This window comes from Bos javanicus, chromosome 7 (assembly GCF_032452875.1).
Source record: "Bos javanicus breed banteng chromosome 7, ARS-OSU_banteng_1.0, whole genome shotgun sequence".
Taxonomy (NCBI): domain Eukaryota; kingdom Metazoa; phylum Chordata; class Mammalia; order Artiodactyla; family Bovidae; genus Bos; species Bos javanicus.
Window position 1 is genome coordinate 18,654,263 of NC_083874.1, and position 18,472 is coordinate 18,672,734.

The window sequence follows — 18,472 nt, forward strand, 5'->3', positions numbered from 1 at the left end:
TGCCCTGAAGAGAGGGGGAGCCAGGGAGCGAGTGGGCAGCTTCATTACTCAGTATTTGGCAAACATCAGGGTTCAAGTGCCTCCCAGGTGGCGCTAGTGGTAAAGAACCCACCTGTCAACGCAGAAGACGTAGGAGATGTGGGTTTGATCCCTGAGTGGGGAAGGTCCCCTGGAGGAGGGCATCGCAACCCACTCTAGTATTCTTGCCTGGGAAATCTCATGGACAGAAGAGCCTGGTGGGCTACAGTCCATAGGGTTGCAAGGAGTCAGACATGACTGAAGCGACTTAGCACGCACACATGCACAGGGTTCAAAGCCCCAGTTTTTCAAGGGTCACTGAGCTCAGAGAGGTAGTATGAAGGAGTCCCCGGGAGTGGGGTCCATTTCACACCCACCCTGCCAGGTGGCACGGGACCAAGTATTTCAGCCCAGTGTGATCAGGGCTGTGGTGGAGGGGGGCACCCAGGGAAGGATGGGGACAGAGGCAGTCCTGACCCAGCCAGTGGTAATCCAAGAAGGCTCCCTGGGGGAGGTGCTGGCTGAGCAGAGGTTGAAGCTGCCAGACGCAAGGAGGAGAAAGGACAGTGCAGGCTCTCGTCGAATCTCCTTCCCTGGATTGGAGGGTCCTCGGGGTGTGTCCCCGGCCCCGCGTGGTAAACAGGCAGCTGGATGCTTTTCCCTCCCTGCAGCTGGCTTCTGCCCTTCCTTCCAGCAGCTCCCGAGGGAGGGTTTTTCCCAGAAGCAAGATTCCTGACCCAACTGCAGTGACTTTCCCCCCTGACCTTGGCTGGGGACGCTTATGGCCCCAGTCACCGTTCCAGGAGGAGGGGCAGGCCCAGCCCGGGGCTGCTTAGCATGGAGCAGCAAAACCATGTCAGTCAGGCTCTGGGCCTGGTGGGTGAGAGGAGCAGAAGATGCGGGCTTAGGGTCAGAGAGACCCAGGTTCAAACCCCAACTCGCACAAGCTCGTTAACCTCTCTCAAGCTGCACAGTCCTCTCTGTATAATGGGATGAACAGTCACCTCCTCGGTAGACAACACAGGAGTTGAAGGAGGCCACACATGTCTGCACGCAGTGGGTCTACTGATTTTCCAAAGAGATGGCCAGTGTAGACTCACAGGGTCATATCAATGGGAGCACAGCCTGAAATGAGGGAGGTGAGGCCAGTCAAGCCATGGGATTAGGGACTCTGTATTTTGTTCAAGACCCATCCTGAGTCACAGATGGTAGAAATTGGGGTTTGTGGAACCTGAGGTCTTCTTGAACTTCTCAGCACTCCTGAGTAGCCAAAACTTTCTAGATGAACCTCTGAGGCCCAATTGTTGCTCAAACTGGAGTTATTGATCCTCTATGCCTCAGATCCCAAACTTTTACTTAATATATTTCTTCAATCTACTCACCTTTCTAGTCAAACCTTACAGAAATAATAATTGCAATTTATCTGCAAATACTTCTCAGTCTAAAAAAGGCACCAGGGTGTGAAGCCTCCCTCCCCCTAAGTCTGGCTACCTGCTTTCTCCTCTCAGAGGCAGGTGTTGTTTCTACACACACACACACACACACACACACACACACACTTTACCCATTTTCAGTTTTCTCATCACACAAATAACACTCACTACACATTTTACTCCTCATTTTTTGTCCATTTTGTAGGGTATCTTACATTCCTTCCCGAGTAGCTCATTACAGAAGTATCCTTGTCCCTTTTTACAGCCGCATAATATTCTACTTCGTGGGTGGCTGTATTCATTTAATAATCCCCTTTTGTTGGATAGATGGGTTGTTTCCTTCAGGACCTTCTAAGCATGTTGCAGCCCTTAAATCTGTTGGCAAAACTCTGAGAAACAACTGAATTCATTTTATGGGATATCTTATATCTTTACTATGGCTGGAAATCCAGGATCCCTTTGGGCAATTTAAAGGTTACTGTGAAAAGTCCATAAAAAAAAAAGAGAACAATGTTAATGAGCTCTCACCAGGTGCTATAGCCTGAGTGAGGTCCAGACTTGAAGCTGTCTAGGTATAAAAGACATCCTAACTCCCACGGGAGACTTACCTGGGGAGATTTTAGCACATCACATCATCATGAGGGACAGAGGATGTGGGCACAGGACCAGCCCCATTCAAATCCCTGCTCAGCCCCTGGCTGGCTGTGTGTCCAAGCAGATGGCTTGCTTCACCTTTCCTGTGTGTGAAATAAGGATTATGGTGGCTCTGCTCACCCAGCACTGTCAGAAGAATTTTTTTTTGAGGGGGGCTACACTGCACAGCGTGTGGGATACTAGTTCCCCAACCAGGGATCAAACCCACACCCCCTGCATTGGAATCTTAGAGTCTTAACCACTAGACCACCAGGGAAATCCCTGCCAGAAGAACTGGATGTTTCTGAGTGTACACCATCTGCATACAGTAGGTGCTCAATAAGCATTTGCTCTAGTGGCTGGCAGCATCCAATCACCTGTTCTGAGCTTTGGCCTCCTTCTCTGACCCTTCGTGTTTGGACACCTCCCACAGATGAAGAGGCTGGCGCCTTGGGTTCGAGCGCTGGTTCTGACCTCGGGTCCCTTGGTCACCCCCCACCTCCCTGTTCAGTGCCTCAGTTTCCCCACCTGTGCCATCGGGGGATTAGGCCAAGCTATCTCTTCCCAAGCCATGTTAGGACCAAGGACCCTCCAGGGTTTGGCTGGTCACTACGGAGGGCCTAATTTGGGGACCCTAGATTCTCGGGGGTCTCCCCTCCCACTTTCCTTTGTGGCACTACATCTGAGTGGGTGTGCCCACAATGAGGCTGTGTCCATGTGTGTGTGTGTGTGGCTGTTGTATCCATAGCGGGGAGGTGGGGTGCTGGGCAGGCCCGGGGTACCCATGGAGGGTGAGCAGTGCCACCATTTCTCCTTCGTCCTCTCCAGCCCTCCTGTCGGGCCCACGTGGTACCTCTGTGTCCAGGCACACTGGAGGGCACATTTACCTGGCCCCATGGGGTCCTGGTCACATGGCCAGGCCCACCAGAGCCCCTTTTCCTCTTCTTTCCCCAGAGCCCCCCAGGTTCATCAAAGAACCCAAGGACCAGATCGGTGTGTCAGGGGGCGTGGCCTCCTTTGTATGTCAGGCCACGGGCGACCCCAAGCCGCGGGTGACCTGGAACAAGAAGGGCAAGAAGGTCAATTCACAGCGCTTTGAGGTGAGTGGCCAGGGAAGGGAGGGGAGACAGCCCAGGGCCAGCCCCCCTACCCCACCCCACCCCCGCCATGGGGCCATGGCTGCTCAGCCATGGAAGCCGTCCCAGGAACATTCCTACGTGGAGCTGGCTCCCTCTCCATCTGGGACCCTTCTCTTCGTCCACCACCTCCCTGGCAGGTGCAGGGAGACACGTGCTCCGTGAGGGCTCTGCCAGGCTCGCTTGTTCTGCCACCTGTGTGCTGTGTATCCTCAAGCAGTGCCCTGCCTCTCTGAACCTTTATCTCACAGAAGGGAATTTGCAACCCTGTGCCCATGTCCACGGTCAGACATACACGTTTCCACATTTTGCATGCCTGTCCCCAGACTTACGTGTGTGTGTCACGAACCCATGTACACACAATACCCTTTACTCGTACAGACCCAGTTTTCTGCCTTCAGTATCTATACAGGGCCTGTACACACACGTGTGTATAGCCCCCAGCTCCTCTCCTGATCACCCCTGGGACTCCAGCCTCACCCTGACCTCTCTCCCCTCCCCACGACAGACAATCGAGTTCGATGGGAGTGCAGGGGCCGTACTGAGGATCCAGCCACTCCGGACACCCCGGGACGAGAATGTGTATGAGTGTGTGGCCCAGAACTCAGTCGGGGAGATCACCGTTCACGCCAAGCTCACTGTCCTCCGAGGTATCGGGCTCCCCAGGGTGTGTGGAGGAGGCCCTGGGGCCTGGTTTTGGGGACAGATACCAAAGGGATCCGTGAAAGTCTTGCTTTGGATTTTCACTTGTGGGGGACTTTGATCTCCTTTTTTTAGCCCATAATACCACTGGGTCTTAGAGCCTTCTGGTAGGAATTTATTGAGCCTTTGCAGAAAAGAAGAGCAGCCTGTTAAGAGACTGGCACAAAAGGTGCATCCAACTGAAACGGAGAATTCATTTGTTCATGTAATTAAAATGTTTGTGGATTATAACAGCTTCAGGTTCAGCTGGATCCAGGAACTCATACCATGTTCCAGGGTTTATCTTCAGACTCTGGGTGTTCTCTTCCCTATCAGCTGTATTCTCAGTGATATCTCCCCATTAGCTCCAGACTCTGGGGCCTGTACACGGAAGAGAGGACTAAGTGACTCAGGACTGTTCATTGACCCACCTTGGGTCAGATGACCATCCCTGAGCTTGTCACTGTGGTTGGAAGAAGAAATACTCTGATTGGCAGAGTTTTCCCTGAAGTCAAGGGTGGGTCAGCCCATGTAGACAGAGTGAATAAGGGGTGGTCTCCCCAAAGAAACAAAGGAGAAATAGCTGGCTAGGCAGAAGCAGCTAACCACACCTTCCCAGACATTCCCATGGATCCTTCCTGTGGACTGCCTGCTGGCCTCCATAGGCTGGGGCACCAGGAAATGGCTTCCTTATTGTAATACAGCATCATTCAGACAGTCTTACTGCAAACCCGCCTCCCATCTGCCCACCAGCTGCTCCCAACTGCCTTCTCCCTTGCAAGGTGATTAATTTAACCTAGGGGCCTGCAACTTGAGTTCACATCCTGGCACTGCCATTCTGTAGCTTTGTGACCTTGGGCAAGTTAATGAACCTCTCTGAGCTGCAGTTCCCTCACCTCCAAAGTGGAATAATAATGATGTTCACCACAAGGGATTGTTACACAAACCACAGAAGTGGACAAAACAAGTCCGGCACTAATGGTGCTGTGTGGGGAACAAGCATTTGGTTGGTGCTACCTATCTGATATTATTGCCATCATTGTTGTTCTTCTGATTGTGACAGGACAGCTGCCATCAGCCATTGTGCAGCTGTGGGGTGGGTTCTGCCTGTCAGCTGCAGCGCCACTCTGACCCTCTCTGATCTCTAAGAAAAAGCCACCCGGGACTTCCCTGGCAGTCTAGTGGTTAAGACTTTGCACTTCAGCTGTAGGGGACACAGGTTTGATTCCTGGTCAGGGAACTAAGATCCCGGTATGCCACGTGGCCCAAAGAAAAAAAAGTACAAGTCACTGCCAGCCATTAGGGGGCAGGTGGTCCCCCCATGTGGCTCCCAGGTTGGGAGTCACCCAGTGTCCTCTCTGGCAGCTTGGAGCCCTGGGAGGAGCCGTCATATTGGCCACAGGGCCACTTGATCCCAGACCCTGATGTGTGCCCGCCCTCGTCTGTTACCGCCTGGAAATTCCTAGTAATTTTCGAACAAGGGGCCCCATAGTTTCATTGTGTGTTGGGGCCTGGAGCTGGTCCTGCTAGGGGATGGAGGAAGGGGGAGGGGAGGGGAGGAGTCCGCCTGCCCCAGTCCGCCCCGCCTCTTCCCAGCAGATATTTTTGCCCTGACCTTTCCCCGGGCACAGCCTGGCTCCCGCTGTACACACACCACCCGCCCCCCGTCCCCCACCCCTCCGCCCCCCGGCCCGCGTGCCAGCCTCCATTGTAAGCGCTCAGAGAGTTAAAAGGACACGCTGTGAATCTATTAACTGCCCAGTCTCTGGGAGTCTGGGAAAGACACATCTCCGCTCCCTGCCCCCCATCTCGGCCCTCAGCATCTCTCTGTTCTCAGGCCGCCTCAACAGACGTGGTGCTTGGGCTGGGCGCTCAGCCCAGAGCGTTTGACCCGGAGCGCCTGTCCCCCTGTCTCCTTTGAGCCCCAGGGACCCGCCAGCTGAGCGGGAAGGTCCAGGCTGCTGGGCCCAGCCCTCCCCCCCACCTCTCTTCCCCCGCTGCCATCTGATTGTGGACGCTGCGCACGCCTCTCACGCTGTTGTTTTAATTAAACTCCGAGGAATCCAGCACAATGTGGTACTCGATGAACATTTTTGTTTAATTAGGAGCTCTTGGTAACGTCAGGCGGCCGCAGCCTACCCCCCCACCCTGGCTGGCTGCCGCCCACAACGCACGCCCCTCCCCCGCGGGGCTGCACGCACCCAGGAAGTGCTCACGTGTGGACACACGTGGGGTGTGGGTGAGCACACATGCACACCCGTGTACACACACAAAGGAAACGTCAGCACAGAGGGACCCTGGCAGCCCCAGCCTCCAGCATGTCTAGGCCAGCTTTGAGCACCTAGACTTGAGGCCTGGTTATCTTGGCCCCACCCTCCAGTGACGTCATCAGTAGCCAATCAGGATCATGCAGTGAGGTGGTCCAGGCCTCCGGGCCCAGGAAGAATGAACTGGGTGTGAAACAGCTCAGCCAGGATCCAGCCGCTTTGACCCGACAAGTCCAGGCCCGGCTTGGGGGTTCTGCAGTCATTGGCTCCATCCAGCTTCCTCCAGATTTAGCCCAGCTTGGGTTCGAATTCCAGTCTTGCTGAGACTGGACTGTATGACTCAGGGCAGGTGTGCCCAGTGTTTGAACCTCAGCTTTCCCCTCTGTGAAATGGATCCCTTCTCAGAGGCGGATACAGGGAATTCCCTAACATTGCCTGGTACATACTTAGTGCTCAGGTTTTGGGACTCACGCTGTTTTCCTCTATGAAGTGACTCCTGCCTGGACAGGAACCACAGCTCTGTTGTTTAACTGCGGACATGGGGTGATAGTGTCCCTGCCCACCTCTCCCTCACCCGGTCCTGGCTTCCTGCACCCTCCAAGCACTTGGGTCTCTATTCTCTCCCCACATGGTGTCTTCTTGCCTACCTCTTCCCCAGTCCCCTGTCCATCCCCCAATAGCCCCACCATACCTTGTTTCCCTCTTGGGCATCTGTAATCAAATAAATGAGTGTTATTTCCTTTTTACTCAAATAGCAGCTTTGTCTATACCAGGAAGTGGCAAGCTTCTCCTGTAAAATGCCAGAGAGTAAATATTTTTTACCTGCAGGCCAGAAAGTCTTTGTTGCAACTTCTCAGTTCGGGCCAGCTGCTGGGGATGATGAGGAAACCAGTGGGTGTGGCTGTGTGCCAATAAAACTTTATCAACAAAAATAAGCAGGGGGCCGGACTTGGCTCAAGGGCCATAGTTTTCAATCCTTGGTCTACACATCTTTCACTTTGTCCAGTTAGCAGTGCATCTTGGACTTTGTTCTGAATCTGTAAGGTGATTCCTTCTGCTGTTTGGGGGACCTGCCCTGTGGATGGCCTGGCCTGTGTATAATGAGGGTCTGTTGACAGACATTTAGATTGTCGCCAGCCTTTTGCTGTTAGTATTGGCACCTTGGGAATACCTCTGCCTTCCTCCTTGGTGTACAGGCTTAGGGGTCTCAGGTGGGTGATGCCAAGTCACCCCCACCCCTGGTTCCACGGGACCAACACACATTTCTGCCTGCCCCAGACAAGCAGGCCTGTGTCTTCTGTCTCATCAGCCCAGTATGCAGTCACTTTCTTGTCACTTGTCACTGTATCACTTGTTCATTGGGGTGGGATGGGGACTGTGTTAGTTTGCTAGGGCTGCTCTAACGAAGTACCACCATCTGGGTGGCTTACTTCACATGTTTTTGTTCACAGTCCTGGAGGCTGGAGGTCCAAGATCAAGGTGTCGGCAGGGTTGGTTCCTTCTGAGGCCTCTTTCCTTGGCTCAAAGACAGCCATCTTCTCCTCCATCTGTGTATGATCTCTGCTCTGTGTGTGCCTGGGTTTTAATCTCCTCTTCTTAGGGGGACACCAATCCTGTTGGATTAGGGTCGCACTAGTACTGCCTTTGACTTAATGATCTCTGTAAACTCCTTATCTCTAAATATAGTCTAATTCTGAGGTCCCGGGGGTTAGGGTTTCAACCTATGAATTGTTGTTCAGTCGCTAAGTGGTATCTGACTGTTGGCAGCCCCGTGGACTGCAGCATGCCAGGCTTCCCTGTCCTTCACCAACTCCTGGAGCTTGCTCAAACTCATGTCCCTTGAGTCGGTGATGCCATCCAGCCTATTCATAGGGTTTCAACGTGTGAATGCGGGTGGGGTGCATTTCAGCCTATAACAAGGGGATGGTGGGTGTTTTAACTGTTGCTGAGGCGGTATGCCCCACCCCAGGGAACCCTTTGTCTATTGTGGATGTGAGGCCAGACTGGAGCTGCGGTATTAGGGGTCAGAACAAAAGGAACCAGAAGTCCAGGTGCTGAAGGGGGGAAGGCAAAGTGTACAGGAGGGGGCAGGACCTGCCAGGAGGCCCTGAAGCCGCATCCCCCCTCCCTGGTGCCAACTCCAGCTGAGTCAGGCCGCGGAGCCCATGGCGCGACATGCAGGTTACACGAACGGAGGCCACCCGGCTTGTCACCTTGGTTGTGTTAGTTTCAGGTGGCACAGCAGTAAAGAATTCTCCTGCCAACACAGAAGGCACAGGTTCAATCCCTGTGTCAGGAAGATCCCTGGAGGAGGGCATGGCAACCCATTCCAGTATTCTTGGCTGGAGAATCCCATGAATGGAAGAGCCTGGTGGGCTACAGTCCATAGGGTTGCAGAGAGTCAGACATGACTAAATACGCATGCATGCTAAAAACCAGCAAAGTGAATCTGTTATACAAATACACGTATCTACTCTTCTTCAGATTCTTTCCCCATATAGGCCATTATAGAGTACTGAGTAGAGTTCCCTGTACGATCCAGTAGGTCCTTATTCGTTACCTGTTTTATATATAGTGGTGTGTATGTGCCAAGAGAACCACATTCTTACCCATCACTAGAACATGGGGACCAAGTCTCCAGGGAGAGGTATTTTCTACCCCCCCCACCTCCATCTGGAGGCTAACCAATGAATAGGGAGACCGAGGCCAGGAGGCATGCCTCTCACAGATTGGGAGTAACTGAGGCTGAGTCATTCGCTCATTTATTGAGCACTTACTGTGTGCCAGGACCTACATGGGGTGGTAAGGACACGGCAGAGACACAGATGCGTTGTGATCTATGGAATTCGATGTTTGGATTTTCTAGAGTACGGGAGGGTTTTACTTTTTATTATTAGTTTTTGACCACACCATGAGCACGTGGGATCTTAGTTCCCCGATCAGTGATGGAACCCATACCCCTTGCAGTGGAAGTGCAGAGCCTTAACCTCTGGTCCATCGGGGGATTTCCCAGGGTGTTTATAACTTGTGACTGCGAGTTTTGCCCAAGGTGATGCTGGAGGGGGCCTGATGACTTTGGGGGACCAAGGTCACTGGTGTGGCTGGATGGAGAGAGTGAGAAGAGTGAGGCTGGCCCGAGATGGGGCTGCCAAGGCCACTGGGGGCCAGTGCCAGGCAAGGAGCCTGGGTTCTTCTGGAGGGTGGAGGAGACTACAGCAGGGCGGGCGACACAGGGTGGTGTGGCCCTGTTTCCATTTCGAAAAGCTCTCTCGGGCTGCTGTGATGTAACCCAAGGGCTCTGTAACTTCAGCACTATTGACATCAGGGCCGTTCTGGGCACTGTGAGGGGTGGAGCAGCATCCCTGGCCCCTACCCACTTGATGCCGAGAGTGACAACCATGGACATCCCCAGACGTGGCCCAGTGTCCCCTGGGGGCAGGATTGGCCCCGATCAGAGACACTGGTCTAGCCTGATGCCCTCCCAGCAGTTACCACAGTTGCCCACAGACAGAGGAGGAAACAGGCTACAGGAGATTACCCATCCAGGCAAGGGCTGTCTCCAGGGCCCATCCCCAAGCCCCACCCTGGAGGGGCAGCTGTGCAATAATTGTATCTCTGCTGTTTTCCCCATCACCCACCCCCGCCGCCCCAGAGGACCAGCTGCCCCCCGGTTTCCCCAACATCGACATGGGTCCCCAGCTGAAGGTGGTGGAGCGGACGCGGACGGCCACAATGCTCTGTGCTGCCAGTGGTAACCCGGACCCTGAGATCACCTGGTTCAAGGACTTCCTGCCCGTGGACCCCAGTGCCAGCAATGGGCGCATCAAGCAGCTGCGATCGGGTGAGCGCAGGGGGCCAGGAGGATGGCAGGGGGAGGGCAGCATCTCAGGGCCCGCGCCCCAGGGACTGAAGGAATACAGAAAGGCAGCACTAATCTGCAGCCTCGGAGGGGAGAGAGGGTGTCTTTGGAGCCGAATCAGTGGGGATGTAATAAGGTGGAGACTGACAGGGGGTTGATGGGGAGCTATGGCAAGTTCTTCAGTGCCTGAGTGGAGCCATAGCTGACTCAGATATGCACAGTGATGGGGGCTGCTGAGACCGTGGGGGCAGAGTGTCCCCAGTACCCAGGCAATGGGGTCCTAATGGGGTACAGAGAGTTGCAGGTAGTGGAAAGCCAGAGGAGGATAGGTATCTCCTGTGCCCCTGCACTGGGGACACAGTGGGGGACAGACAGGCAGAGGTGATGGGGAGCTGTGGAGGATGTTGAAGGAAGGCCATCTTCAGCATCTGAGCACTGGCTGTATAACGGCACGGTCGAGGTACTGGGGAGCCATGGAAGCCGGCAGGGGAAGAGTGTGTTCTGAGCTGAAACAGTGGATGTGTCCTGTGAGGATATAGTGAGGTCCAGACAGGTAGGAGCAGAGGCGAGCATAAAGCAAAGGCTAGAGAGTGTTTCCAGTGCTGAAGCAGTGAGCATCTGCAGAGGAGATAAGGGCATAGACAGGGAGTGTAATGGGGAGCCACAGAGGGCTGCAGAGAGACAGCATCTCTAAGACAGGCAGTAAGGATGTGATGGGGCACTAGTTGGTCCACCCAGGCTAAGGGGGCCTTGGGACGGAGCACAGGGCCTGGGCCACCTTGGGGCTAGGCACTTCCGCATTTGTGTCTCAGCACAGCAGCCCCACGCCCCGCCTGTGAGCCCACCTGTCTGGGGAGCTCTGTGTGCGTTGTGTCTGTTGTCACACTGCTTCACGAACCTCTGTGTGTGTGTGTCCAGGCTCCCCACATGTCCCGACTTAACATGTAGGCCATACCATCGGCACACAGGTTGCCCTCCCCCTGCCAGAGCAAAATTTGTCCGCGTGCATCTCAGCCACATGTGTGTCTGCGTGGCAGCCCCTCTCACGTGCATGTCTCAGGCTGGTCCTTGTGTATGCACACATGTGCACGGGCACTCCTGCGTGCTTTGGTCCATTCTGAAGACATGTGTGGGTGTACCCCCTTTTTCCCTTTCCCTCTTCTCTGAGGGCCCCCACCCTGCAGCCAGTCTTGCCTGAAAGCCTCTCCATCATTCTCAGCGAACCTCCCCCGCCACTCACTGCCCAGCCTCGTCTTCCAAGGAGTCCCGCTTGCCCATTTCCTACTTTCTGCTCCCCCCCAGCAAAGACCCAAAACCTCAAAAGGGGCAGATGTTAAGCCCAAAATTTCTTCCCTGGAGAGACGTGGACCTCACCCTGGGAGAGATGTAGCTTTCCCGGTGCCAACCTGTCTGAGGATATTTGCAGCTTGCGGGGTTCAGCTGGAGGAGTGGTGGCAGCCTTGGGAACCCAGTTGCTTCTCTGCTGGTTTCCACCATTGTCACACCAATATAATGACATGATTGAGTGTGGACCCAGGTGCCCGGTCACCAGGGCAGGTCCTCCTCTCCGGGTCTCAGTGTCCTCATGAAATGTGCCTACTCCCTAGCGTCACTGTCAGGGGCCCCTGACAGGCTGCTTGGCCCTACCAGGAGCTCAATGAACATCAGCTGCTTTAAAAATCATCATCAAGGGGCTTGCCCGGTGGTCCAGTGGTTAAGACTCTGAGCTTCTACTGCAGGGGATGCAAGTTTGATCCCCGGTCGGGAAACTGAGATCCCACAAGCCACGTGGTGCAGCCAAAAAAAAAACACATTGTAATCAATCTAATTATTATTCCAACATCCCCTCCCATCCCCAGAGGATACAGGCTTCTGTATAACCACCCGTTAACGTTCCTGTTCTCTTTTCTTGTCCCTCTGTTGTAAACGTTCAGAAACCTTTGGTAAGTTTAATTTCTTCACCATGTCAACAACTAACGCCCCCCTCTGTGTCCCCTACCCAACCTCCTCCCCTCAGACTAACGGCCACCGTGACGGTAACTGACCCACTCCACGTGGCATGTCTACTAACGTCTCCCCACCCCCACCCCCACCCCCCGGCCACTGGCCCTCCCCATCTGGGCACCAGGGGGCTGCAGAGAGAAGAGCCTAAAAGGAAAAGAGGAAAAAAGGACAAGACCACAGGGGACTCACTGGAGCTTCATACGTAACATACCCACCCCCATCCCCCTTGCCAGCCTGGGCCTTGACGCTGCTAGAAAATATGAAGGTACAGAAATTTAGGGGCTAGATGGAGGGGGATGTTCCGTCTGGGCTACTACTGGGAGCATCTTGTTCTCTTTTCCAAGCATCCAATCTGAAGCCCCTGAATCCAACTGCTGGGCTAATTCTTACTAAGGTGAGAATGACTAAAACTGACCCACAGTAGTAACTTCTCATCCTCCTCGGAGCAGAAGGCAAAACAGCCTTTAATACCCTTTCTCCGTGTGTGGTCTTCTTCTCAATATAGTGACCATGGGCTGTTATGGCCATCTTGGGAAGTTCTGTCCTTCCCTCTCTGGGTTCTGTCACCATAGTCTTAGTGAAACAGCCCGAGCAGGAGCTGACCTAGATTCCCACTGACCCGAATTTCTGCTCTCCACAGTACAGCCTCTGGCAAATTCCCCTTCCCCCTCCTCTCGCCTCCTTCCTCTGTATGAAGAGGGGGAGTGGCCCCATTAGACTGGGGATTTTCTAAGAGATAATATAGGACCCTCCTAAAAGTTCTAGAAGGGCCCCAGCCTGGGAGGCCGAAGAGCTGGGTTCAAGGCCCGCCCCTGCCTCTGACTCATGGCAGGACAATTCTTGGAACTTATGGGCCTCAGTTTGCCCCTCTGCAAAATAGACTGGGGCCAGATGGAGAGAGGTGTGTTTTCTCTGCTGTGGCATTGGGGGTTATCAGCTGTCATCAGCACAGAGAGGCGGGGGGCCCATATCACTCCTGAGGATGCAGAATTCTAACCAGGGGCTACCATGTCTGGTTTCCTGAGCGGTCCCAGCCCCCAGAATCCATAGGGACGCACAGTCCTTTTTCTCTTTTCCTTTTGGAAATTAGAGATGCTGCAAGGCCCTCCTCCTTCCCTCCATCCCCTTTCACCACCCTCCCCTGCCCCTCCTACTTGGCCTGTCTGTAACATCTTCCCTTTGCTTAATTAATGCCCAGTCCTGGGGCACTAACCCTTTTCTCCACCCTATCTCTAACAAGATTCCCAAGACCCGCCCCCCCCACCCCACCCCGTTGTTCCTTGTCCCTCCTGAGAAGGAATCTAGGAGGGGAGGTCATGGACCTTCCGCCCTCGGCCCAGAAGGAAGGCAGCCAACAGTGCCAGGCCAGGCCAGGCCAGGTACCTCCCTGAGGCAGAGCCACGCCCCTCTGGCCAGTCCACAGGGGCTTCTAGACTCAGCCCCTCCTTCCCCAAGAGATTCCCGCCTTCTGTGGGAAGCCCTCCTGATTGGCAAGCCTTCAGTGCCCATCCTCCTCCTGGGAGCCTTGCCTCGTCTTCCTGGACAGGGCCTGCAGGGTCCATAGACCCAGGGCTGCCTACCTTAGCCCCCTCCCAGCCCTGGGGGCCAAGTGGACAGGCCTGGCTGGTGGCCCGGCCCCGCCTCCCTGGGGCCCCGCGGCCCCCCAGGACTGCCTTCTGACATTCACCTGACTCTCTCTGCTTCCCTTACAGAAAGCACTCCGATCCGAGGTAAGAGGCTCTTTCCTCCCCACCCACCCACTCACGGTCTCTCTCACTGCCCGCCCAGCCCCCAGGCTCCACAGGGGGCTGCCCCAGGCCCCCCTCCACATGTCTCCTCCTCACCCTGCCCAGTGTCCATACAGTCTCTGTGTCTGTGTCACCGTCTGTGGCTGGGGGCTGAGTGTGGCCATGTTGGCCCCTCAGGTCACCTGGCCACAGGGTGTTATGTCCTCTGGAAGGTGCAGTGCCTCCCATGCCCACCCAGAGCGCTGAAGACTGCTCTGGATGCAGCCCTCATCCGTCTCTAGCCTTGGTTTTCACATCTGTACAATGGGTGTGCAGAGGAGGGCCTTCCAGCTGTGGAGCTTAGATCTGGGTGATGTGGTATGGGTGTGGGGGTCCAACTCTCTGAGGGAGCAGAGAGTCTCAAAGGCAGCCCCACGGAGCTGCCCCAAAGTTTGACTAGAACAGGCCTGGGTGGGAGCCCTAGGAAAGAAGAGTCTGAGTCTGGTCCTGACTTTGCCATGAGTTGCTGTGTGACCTGGAGCAGGTTCCATGCCCTCTCTGGGTCCCCATAGTGGTATCTGCCTGCCTGCTTCCCTGAAGCCTTGAGATTGGTAGGAAGTGTTACATAGGGACAGAACCCTAATCCACAGCCCCTAGAGAGAACTTCCCCATCTGTGGGTTCCCCCCACTTGTGTGGGACAACCACAAACAAAGCTGAGAAGGGGTGTTTATTTGGGACCATGCACTGGATTTTTGGATTCCTAGTGCCAGGGACTCTAATCAAAACCTGTGATCAGAAAAAGAAAAGAAAAAAGTTTAAAAAACCAAAAACAACCAGCTGTGATTGATATTGAAGGTATTCCCTCATCTTCATGTTACTCATAAGCAACAAGTTACAGGGTCCAGGCCTGTGATTCTAACAAACTTACAGATAGTCAGTTTAATTAACTTATGAAAATGAAAACTTGGGTCCAGGCCTTTGGTTTCAAACATACTGTGGAAATCTCTGCCTCATTTTTATTGGTTCATGGGTGATGAAGTATTTGATCAAGGCCCATGATTTCAAACATACTTAGAGATGTTTGCTGGACTTCACTTACTTGCGAAAATGAAGATTTCTCCCAGACCTGTGGTTTCAGATAACTTCAGGGAAATCTTGGCCACATTTTCATTTACTTGTGAACACTGTAGTGTCCATGGCCTTGTGCTTTCAAACACTGTTAAGAAGATTCATTCATTTTTCACATGTTCATGGGAAGTGAAGTCTTTCATCTGGACCTGTGACTTCAGACATATTGAAAGAGGTAGTCTGCCCTGGTTTCATTTACTTGTGGGCACCAAGCCCCTTTATTTGGGCCTGTGATTTTAAATATGCTTAAGATGGAACTTCTCTGTTGGTCCAGTGGTTAAGACTTCACCTTCCAATGCAAGGGGTACGGGTCTGATCCCTGGTTGGGGAGCTATGATCCCACATGCCTCATGGCCAAAAAACTAAAACAGAAACAATATTGTAACAAATTCAATAAAGACTTTAAAAATGGTCCACATTTTTTTTAAAAAACTTTAAAAAATCTGCTTAAGAAAATTGATCACTTCTTCAAATTCTTTATTGACTCATGACCAACAAATTCTTTAATCTTGTTTTATGATTTCAAACACATTGGAGGCATTTCAGCCTCAACTTTATTTGTGCAGATTAGAGGTTTTCCTTTAGACTTCCGATTTCAAACACTTGAAAATTCTCCCCATTAACCTCTGAGCACCGTGGACTTGGGTCTCCGTCTATGATTGCAAATACACTTAGAAAACTCATTCACTTGTGGATCCTGAATCTAGACCCATGGTTTTGAAACAGGTCCATGAATTCAGACTGATTGATGTAGATGACTGTAAGTCTGGGGAAATTCATTCTTCAATTCGTTTCAAGTACAGAAAGCTTGGATCCAGCTCTTTGATTTCAAACTTACTTGATGTATTGTATTAGCCAAAAAGTTCGCTCCGGTTTTTCTGTTACATTGTATGGAAAAAGTCCAATCGAACTTTTTGGCCAGCTCAGTATACCACTCTCAGCATCCTTTGCTTTTGCTCTCATGGAGAGGGTAACCCAGTTCTGAAATCTAAGCACCCTTGAAGAAATACAACCCTGTCTCCATTTACAAGCACCGTGGGCTTCGAGGCCTGTGATTCCAAACATACTTGAAGAACCCAGACCGCATTCACTTACACACTGGTTGAAACGAACAAGCGACCACCAGCTCCCTGAATTGGCACCTTGGTTTTTTTTGTTTTTGTTTTTTTAAATTTTATTTTGTACTGGAGTATAGCAGATTAACAGTGTTGTGATGGTTCCAGGTGGACAGCAAAGGGACTCACCCATATACATATACATGTATCCATTCTCCCCCAAACTTCCTCCCAGGCTTGGTACATCACTGGAGGTGACCCCTTCAGTGTCAGGGGCTTTGGAGCAGCTGCTGTGGATTGGGACCGCCAACCTGCCCTCCACCTCCCCCTGGCAAGCATCATTTGGCACTTTCCTAAATGCACCTCAGTTGGCACATATTCCCCCCATGCCCCAGCTTTGTCCTTCAACGTGGCAGTCATTCACAAGGTCCCAGCTGAGGGTGGAGGATTGGCCAGGCATGCGGTGTGTTCAGGATGGGCCAGAATTGGGGTGGGGAAAGGCAGGCAGCCAGGGAGGCCCTGACCCAGTGGGGGCTTCTAGGGTGACTCAACTTTTCTGTCTGCCTCTCTGGCCCAGCCCAACCAAGAGACAGGCTGGACGGGACTCTGGGACAGCCCTCCCGCCATTCCCCCAAGCCAGGGTCCTCCCTGATGGGCCAGGCCTTGTCCCCTTTTCCCACAGGAGCCCTGCAGATTGAGAGCAGCGAGGAGACCGACCAGGGCAAGTATGAGTGCGTGGCCACCAACAGCGCCGGCGTGCGTTACTCCTCACCCGCCAACCTCTACGTGCGAGGTAGGGCCCCCCGCCCCCACCGGTCCCCTTCCTTCTCGGGCTCACAGCCTCCGGGCTCCCCTGCCCCCTGCAGACCCCAGCAGGCAGGCCCACCCCGGGTGGTGGCTGCGGGACCTTGGGCGAGGCGGTGTCCCTCTCTGGACCTCAGTTTCCTTGCCTGTAAAATAGGGGCAGCTTCAATTCCCCCACCCCCGTGCCTGGTGACTGCTGTCCCTCGAGCTGCAGGACGTTGGGGTGGGGGCAACAGGAGGGGATGGGGCGGGGCCGGAAGGAGGGAGTCTCTGGTGGGCCTACAGGGCCGGGGGAGCCTGCAGGCCTCTGCCCCACCCTGCCCGCCCGCCCGCCCATTCGAGTCAGCTTCTGTGGTGTGTCGTGCGGTGCTTCCCTTGCTGTGTGCTCGCTTCGCTTCTCCAGACTCGTGGCCTCGTACCCGCTTCACCGCCCCGCCCTCCAGCGCCCTCAGTCTGAGAGTTGGGGAGGAGTCTTCAAGGCTGCCCCTGCCGGCCCCACAGCCTCAGTTGTCCCCAGAGCCTGGTGCTCTCCCAGTCACCCTCAGAGGAGGATTCCTGTAGGCAGGTGTCCCAGGGTTTGGGCTGAGGCTTGTCGGTTTCCCACTTGGTCACACCTGGAAGCGCGGGGGTCCTTGCCCCGGCACCACCACCCCCAATCCAAGGAGGGCCTGGGAGTAGCCCCTTGGTGTCTCCTCGAAGGTGCCAAGTTGGGGTGCTACCCCTGCTCCTAGATGCCTCTGTGGGACCCCATCTCATCTCTGGGTTGGTTCTCTTCCGTCCTTTCGGAAATATTCATTTGCCGCCTCCTCCATCTCCTATGTCCCCGTGGCTGTTTCTGGTCAGATCTGTGGTGGAAACAGCTTCCACCTGCCAGGAAATGGGGTCCAGTTCATCCCCCGGGGCTGCCCCCGAGTGGCTCCATATCCTTGATCCCAAACCACCCTTCTTTGGACCTCCCTTCCCCGATTTGACACACCAGGCCCCTGACCGTTCTCCACCTGGGAGGTCATGCAGCTCCTCCCTTAGTGGGAGACCCTCAGGTCCTCAGTTCCCCCCCTACCAGACACAGCCCCCACCAGCCCTGAAGCAGCACCTTGGCCGCCCTTGGGTTCTGCAGCTCGCCTCTGAGGAGGAGGAGGCGTGGGGGGCGGGGCTGGGGACCTGGGGGCGTGGGTGGGCAGGGGCCACACCTCCGGTCTGCTGCCATGGCACCTCTGGTGAGTTATAGCGCGTCCATGACTCCAGTTGACTGGTCTTCGTCTAACCTGCTTTATTTCTCTGCAAACACCTGGGAATGGGGTTTGTAAGTCTGGCAGGGCTCAAGGAGGACAGTGTGGGGCAGGGTGGGGGCGGGCCCTCTAAGCAGGGTGCACCCAGGGAGGGGGGCCAGCCTTCTGTGTCCTCAGTGCCCCGCCCCCTGGAGGGATGGTCCTTTCTTTAGGGGGTCCGGCCTCCCATCCTTTGCCTGGGCCTCAGACGCTCCAAAATTGAATTTAAAAAAAATCGTGGAAGGCAAATGTAGATCGTGTATGTCAAGGAAAGACGAAAAGGTCGTTGCTGTTCTTTTTGTTTTTTAATTTTAATTTTTTTTTTGGTTTAAAGAAAAAATTCAACAAACTATTGCAGCTTTTAGCCTTGGGAAGTCCTCTTTTTACTCTCTGTATCTCCCCTATTTTTTCTCTTCTCCCCATGTCATTGTGTTCTGCATCAAACCCCCTTTACATCC

At 54.0% G+C, this 18,472-nt stretch overlaps 1 protein-coding gene across 11 annotated transcripts in view; it reads left to right on the top strand.

The window, feature by feature from the left end:
- Positions 1-18,472, top strand: part of PTPRS (protein tyrosine phosphatase receptor type S) — a 110,854-nt gene that overhangs the window by 49,154 nt on the left and 43,228 nt on the right. For all 11 annotated transcript variants that reach the window (XM_061422555.1, XM_061422565.1, XM_061422554.1 and 8 more), the window contains exons 3-6: positions 3,039-3,184; positions 3,729-3,870; positions 9,821-10,009; positions 16,625-16,735. In XM_061422555.1, the coding sequence (XP_061278539.1) occupies positions 3,039-3,184; positions 3,729-3,870; positions 9,821-10,009; positions 16,625-16,735 (588 nt within the window). The remainder of the gene's footprint in view (positions 1-3,038; positions 3,185-3,728; positions 3,871-9,820; positions 10,010-16,624; positions 16,736-18,472) is intronic.